The sequence below is a fragment of the Protobothrops mucrosquamatus genome, unplaced genomic scaffold (assembly GCF_001527695.2).
Source record: "Protobothrops mucrosquamatus isolate PMUCROS unplaced genomic scaffold, P.Mucros_1.0 scaffold851, whole genome shotgun sequence".
In the NCBI taxonomy this organism is placed as follows: Eukaryota; Metazoa; Chordata; class Lepidosauria; order Squamata; family Viperidae; genus Protobothrops; species Protobothrops mucrosquamatus.
Window position 1 is genome coordinate 459,644 of NW_015387106.1, and position 6,868 is coordinate 466,511.

Genomic DNA, 6,868 nt, shown 5'->3' on the forward strand with positions numbered 1-6,868 from the left:
TTTTGCCTGGCAGGCTTTTTTTCACACATGGCTTCCCTACTATAAAGATTTTCACTACACTTCGCTTCGTGCAATGAGTGAAGTCAGCCGTAGAGTTTTTCCCATAAACCGTAGTTCAATGAACCTTGAGTTGTGCGGAGTCCTTGGTGCTCCCTCAGCTTGGCTGTTTACTTGCAGATGTTTCATTACTCAACTCAGTGAGTGTGGAGTTTGTTCCTTGTTTATATACAATCGTTTGCCCTGACAGTGTTGAGGAGGGCGGGGTTTTGGGTTTTTTTCTCAGCAGTTTCTTGATTAGCATATTGTTTTCTGTTTTGTTTGCCTGGTGTTAATCCCTGCTTCTCTAGATGTGTGGAATCCTTGCAGGCTTGGTTGTCTGCTTGCAAACATTTAATTACACAAGTACATCTGTTTATATATAGTAGCTTGTCTGCCAAGATTAATGGGGGTGTGGTTTTCTCCTTGATAGTACGTTGATTAAGGTATTGTTTTCTGATTTCTGCCGGAGAGACCGTATTCTGGTCTTTTCATTTCCTTCTCAACTTTATTACTATCTCTTCTGAATGGTGTGCAAATGTGGTTTATCTCTATGTGTCTATTGAGGGCTGACTGGTCTGAACTGCAAACTCCAGGAATTCCCAGCAGTTTTGGATTTAGCTTGCTCTAGTCTAGGATAAATGGTGATTAACACCAGATAAGCAATTAAGGAGAAAAACCACACCCCCACCAACACTGGCAAGCTACGGTATATAACCAGGGAGCAAACTCCACACTCATGAGCAGTGATAACACCTAGTTGGGTAATGAAATACCTGCATGCAAACAACCAACCTCGGAGAGCACCAAGAGATCCACCAGTCAACCCTGAGCTACATATCTTCTCTTCTGTTGAAATCTGGTTTTTTTTGTAAGACTTTATTAACTTTCAACAAACGATAAAATGTAAGAAACAGAAAAAAAATAGAAAAAATAATATCAGAAAAGAGCAAAAACAGGAGTGCAGGAAAGAAAGAAAGAGAAAGAAAGAAAGAAAGAAAGAAAGAAAGAAAGAAAGAAAGAAAGAAAGAAAGAAAGAAAGAAAGAAAGAAAGAAAGAGGAAGGAAGGGAAAAGGAAGGAAGACAAGGAAGGAAGGAAGGAAAAGAAAGAGAAAGGGAGGAAGAAGGAAAAGAGAAAGAAAGAAAGAAAGAAAGAAAGAGAAAAAGGAAGGAAGAAAGGGAAAAGAAAAAAGAAAGAAAGAAAAGGAAGGAAGGAAGGAAAAGAGAAAAGAAAGAAAGAAAGTAAAAGAAAGAAAGAGAAAAGAGGAAGGAAGGAAGAAAGGAAGGAAGGAAAAGAAAGAAAGAAAGAAAGAAAGAAAGAAAGAAAGAAAGAAAGAAAGAAAGAAAGAAAAAAGGAAGGAAGGAAAAAAAAGGAAGGAAGGAAGGAAGGAAGGAAAAGAGAAAGAAAGAAAGAAAAAGAAAAGAGGAAGGAAGGAAGGAAAAGAAAGAAAGGAAAAAGGAAGGAAGGAGGAAGGAAGGAAAAGAAAGAAAAAGAGGAAGGAAGGAAGGAAAGAAGGAAGGACGGAAAAGACAGAAAGAAAGAAAGAAAGAAAGAAAGAGAAAGAAAGAAAGAAAGAAAGAAAGAAAGAAAGAAAGAAAGAAAGAAAGAAAGGAAAGAGGACCTCCAACTGGACCTCTGGGAGTCCCAGAGGGGGTGGGGTTTCCGCCCTGAGCCTCCCTCCTCTTCCCCTCCTTCCTTCCTTCCTTCAGCCAGAGGTCCCCAGCCCGGAGAGCCAGCGGCAGAAGCAGAGGTCCTGGAGCACCTTCAAGGCCCTGACGCTCAGCTCGCTGCCCTCCAAGCCGCGGGAGAAGCTGGAGCTGCACTCGGCCGACTGGGAGAAACATTGCATGAGCCTGGACCTGTCAGAGGGCGACTTCCAAACCGAAGTGTGAGCCTCCTGGACTCTGTGATTTAGCAGCCTATAAATATATATAAATATAAATATATATATATATATTTTTCACACTGACACTTTGGAAAAATCAAGCAAATCGGGACAGACAAGAGTTGCTTCCTCTTCTGGTGTTTTTCTGGGGAGACTTTTTTTTAAACTCGGCCCTCTCTTTAGACGCACCCCAAGGAGGAAGGCGAGGAGCACCACGGAGGCTGGGCCCCTTCTCCAGCTGCCAAGCAGGTGCAGCCACGCCCACCTTCCCCCCTTGCAGATCCTAGGGGGAACGTATTCCTTTCTGCATCACTGGGTCTCCTACCCCCCCCCCACACACACACTCTTCCCATTTCCCCACTGTGGTTCACTGCTGGGACACAAAACTGCACTTTCAATCATGATCGTGGGTCTCCAATGGCCCCTCCCACAGGGCAAGGGGAGGGGCAGGAGATCCTGCCCTTTTTAGGGGCTAGAGAATCCCTCCTTCCTTCCTCCTTCCCTCCCTCTTTTTTTGCTTTCTTTCTTCCCTTCCCTCTCTCTCTCCCTCCTGCCAACCCTACCACCTTCTTCCTTCCTTCCTTCCTTCCTTCCTTCCTTTCTCCTTCCTTCCTTCCTTTCTCCTTCCTTCCTTCCTTCCTTCCTTTCTCCTTCCTTCCTTCCTTCCTTCCTTCCTNCTTTCTTTCTTTCTTTCACCTTTCTTTGTTTGTTTTAAATCTGGGTGTTTTCTTCCACCATGCACTGTGTGCCCTAACAGCATTCTGGGATAAAAGTCATCACCGGACATTTCCTGTCTTTCCCAGTTGCAAATCTCACTTGTAGAACAGAAGCAGGAAAGAAAACCTTGCTACTTTCTCAGTTCACCCCACCTCCTCTGTACACACACACACACACACACACACACACACACACACACACACAACTTCTTCCCACCTGTTTTGCCCTACCCAAGTCCTCTGTTCATCCACAACCCCACTTCCTATATATCCCAGGCCAGGCGGGTGCTGTATTTGTTGGAAATAAAAAGGAAAAAAAAATCACTCAATGCATTGTCTCTGCTATTGTCATCATCTTTGAATTAATGAGGAGTCACCAGAGCGAAGAAACCATACCGTACAAAATGAAATATAAATTCAAGAACTTGTGCCTTTTAAAAAAGCAGTAAGTCTTGCGTTCATCCTGGAGAAAAATCAAGGTCAGTATTTCTCAACCTTGGCAACTTTAAAATGTGTGGACTTCAACTCCCAGAATTCCCCAGCCAGCATGGAGAATTCTGGGAGTTGAAATCTATAGCTCTTAAAGTTGTCAGTGCTGGATCTGGCGGTCACTAAGAGTTGATGGCAACTTCAAGACAGGTGCTGAATTCTTTTTTACAGAGTTAGGTATATTTTGGAGGAATCAGATGGTAAAGTTCAACTATCTGGATAAAATTGACCCAAGATGAACGAGAACGTGTATCTTTTTTAAAATGTAGGACCTTTTCCCATAACTACACTTGGAGCTTGGAAGTGTCCTTTGGACCTCAAGCATCAACAAGGTTCAAAAGAAGTTTCAAATAATTTTAGAGAGGTGGCTGATCAATTCAGCTAAAATTTCTACCGGGGCAGAAGAATTTGCTTGCATTTTTTTTTCCTATCAGATTTCATTCCTGTTGGATGAAAATGAAACTGCTTCCAAGACTCTTTCAAAGGAGAAGACAATCTCAGGGGCATTCCTCTTGCAGCACGTAATGGTCTGATGCGTTGTTTTTTTTCCAAGTGGGCATAACATCCTTCTCGTTACACAATCTGAACCTTCCTTGGCTACTTCTCTGCTTGTGTTCAATCCCAAACAGACGAGCATCCAATGTTAGCAGCGTTGACACAAAGCCATGGAAAAACTCTCGGGGATCTTTTCACAGATAAGATCCATAAGGCTAAAGAGTGGAAGGATGGATGCGTAACAAAAAAGGCACTTAACCAGTCTTTAGCCTGCCCCCTTCCCTTCAATATATATATTCCCCCATCTTGTGAAATGAACTATGCATTGTCAAGAAGCCCGAGAGTAAGGTAGAAAAACGGAAGGCTTTTTTTTTTTTTTGCAGGGGAAGAAAACTAAGAAATAATAAGGTCAGTTTTGGCACTGAGTGAGATGGGCGGCATTTTGCAGAAAAAGGGGGTTCCGTTTGTTTTCCGTTCAGCTTAGGAACATTTCTAAGGAGGGATAGGAGTACAGGTCTCTATTACCCTTTGCAAGTTCAGCTAAGCTATGTCTCCGTGGCAGCTACAGCACCTCTGTTGCCTGGAGTTCCTGTCAGTATTCCCAAAGCAGAAGTTAGCACAATCTGTGATGGTTTACTCAGCACTAAACCCCATTAGATCCAGTGGAATTTAATTGTAGAGCTGGCCAAGCATGTAAGGAGCCCTGCTCAAATGGTTGCAAGTGTACTGAAGAAGGCACTCCACCTCTCTTCTGCTGACACCCTCAAATCTGCCTGCAACCCACCACCTTGTCCTTTTCTTCTGCGGAGAAGAATACATTAACCTTGGAAAGAACGGGCACAGTGTGCAATTGATGTTAATGGAGGAAGTCTACGGGGCTGCCTTCTTTTTTGGCAAGTGTCAATCTAAGAAGGGACTCTTATCCTCTCAGCTAGAGGCTGAGCTCCAAAGCCTATGATCCAAGGAGAAAGAAGATGCTAAACCTGCCTTTTCATCTAGCTAGGAAAGAGAAACAGCCACACAACTCTCTACTGCCTTCTTTCACTCTATAGAGTCATAAAAAGGGGACTGTAGGTACCATCAACAGGGGACTCTAAAGGGCAGGAGGCCATGCTCACAATTATAAGGATCCCATCTATTTCCTAAAGTCCAACAGGTCCAAAGGTTATCTACTTCATTTGTTTTGACCTTTTAAATTGGCATTTTATGTCATTACGGGAGGGGGAGAATAGGATGGAAGGCAAATCCCTCATCCCAAAATAAGCTGCAGGGTTTTTTTCTTCGTGATGAAAGGCAGTAAAGACAGAACCCCGTTTTATTAATGTCTAGTACTTCTGCTGATGAAACAATGCTACCTCTGTTTGACTCACTGTTTAATAGCTGAAAGAACAATGGGAAGGGGACATCATCGGAATAGCGGATCTGAAGTGGCCATATGGGAGACTTAGGGGTGACACAGGTATCTTAAACTTGAAAAATGTGGGAGGTGATGGGCTTGTCATTTTCAAATTCCGGGTGTTATTAATCAGAGGCAGAATGTCTCCTAACTATCCAATTCTTCTTCCTTCTATTTCATGCTAAGTTAACATTCCGAGAGAATCTGGAGTGCATACATTAGATTAAAAGGATCAGATGATGAATCTTTCCCATTTGAAAAGCTGCAACGTCCTCGACAGAATTGCCGTGTGGCAACGTCTCCTGCTAAAACAACTTTTGACATCTAGATTTGGACTTATAAGCTTAAGTGCTCAAACCCCTTTATTTATAGAGGGTTTAACAGACCGTCTACAAAATAAAAAGTCTACAACGATAATTTATAAATGGTTGTGAAAGTATGCTAAATTACACATTCAGGAGTTTCGGTTGCGTAGAACAGGGAATTGGAGTATCTAATAAATCCACACTAAAGGAAAACTTGTATTTTGGCATCCACAAGTTGTATTTCTTAGGCAAAGAATTCAAGAAAGCGGCTTGTGTGTCTGTGTGTGTTCAAAGCACAACATTGTTTCATACATTGGGGGTCTTACACTCTAGTGGTTCCCTTTCCTGGCTAGAAATTAGCATGCATATTAATTTTACTTTGAAAAGATCATTGTTTTTAAGGATGTGCATGCTCTTTGGAACATGCAGTGGTGGTGTGACAGTTAGCCAGAGGACAATGATAAAGGGCACCGTGTGTTCTAGTGAATGCAAAAGGTTGATGCTATAATAATAAAAATATGTTTATGTTTTGCCAAGTGTCAAGGCAGTGATCAGGTCCCCAGGCAAATGGTTCTTTTGGATCCAGAGATAATGAATACTCCAGTAAATAAAGGGATTTTAAAATGTATTATTAGCTCAAGCAAACAGATTCAAAAGTATAACATGAGGAGCATACAAGCCAAGCAAGGGGATGCCCAAATCTCTTCGAAGCTGCCAAGAGCTCAATAATGACAGCAAAGATGCCCCAGAGGGATCCAATTTCAACAGTACCCAGTGTTAAGTTTTGTGCAGAAGTTTCCCACAAACAACAACCCCGAGGTATTTATCAAACTCTGGCAACTGTGACTTCATGGCCCTGCAAGACCCGACTTTGACTGAGTGGCCCAGGACTTCGGGATGGGAATCAAAAATCGGAGACGTTCACAGTGAGAAAAGCTCTAAAGGTACTTGAAGACTTCTCTTTCTCCTTTATTCAGTAAAAGGATTTAAAAAAAACAACCAAGTAGGCTAGCTCAGAATGAGCTCAAAACATCTAGACTTTTCTTAATATGAAGGAGAAATCAAAACGCATCCCTAAACTCCTTAGAATAACAATTGTCCTCCGTATTGCCACTATAATCTATTCTCTGCCAATTGCACAGTACTGAATAAAGTCCCCTGGCTCAGGGTGGCTCATTGGTGAATATGTGGAAACTGTTCCAGACGAAGCCTTTCACAGTCTGGGGTTTACTCAATCAGCTGAGCTTTCAATGTCTGGAATTTGCAGTTCGTATTTCTGTATGTGACCAATTTCTTACAATATCACATCCCTGCAAGGAATGGCATATACTGCCCTGGTTACTCTCAGGAACACTTGCATCCCAGTTGTGCCAGTTATGACTCAAGGCCGTGCATCATCTTCTTCTTCTTCTGCCATATCCGTTATCGGACGTTGGCGATCCTGTTTTTATCAGCAGCCGCACAAAAAAGTGCTGCTGAGTTTTGTCCAAACCAATCCTTAGATTTTGAAGCCACGATGTTTTTCTTCTGCCTGGACCTCGTTTG

At 42.5% G+C, this 6,868-nt stretch overlaps 1 protein-coding gene across 1 annotated transcript in view; it reads left to right on the forward strand.

Moving 5' to 3' along the window:
- Positions 1-1,929, forward strand: part of ADGRB2 (adhesion G protein-coupled receptor B2) — a 161,347-nt gene extending 159,418 nt beyond the window's left edge. Inside the window, exon 30 of the mRNA XM_015819030.1 lies at positions 1,747-1,929. Within this exon, the coding sequence (XP_015674516.1) occupies positions 1,747-1,929 (183 nt within the window). The remainder of the gene's footprint in view (positions 1-1,746) is intronic.
- Positions 1,930-6,868: the final 4,939 nt, after the last annotated feature.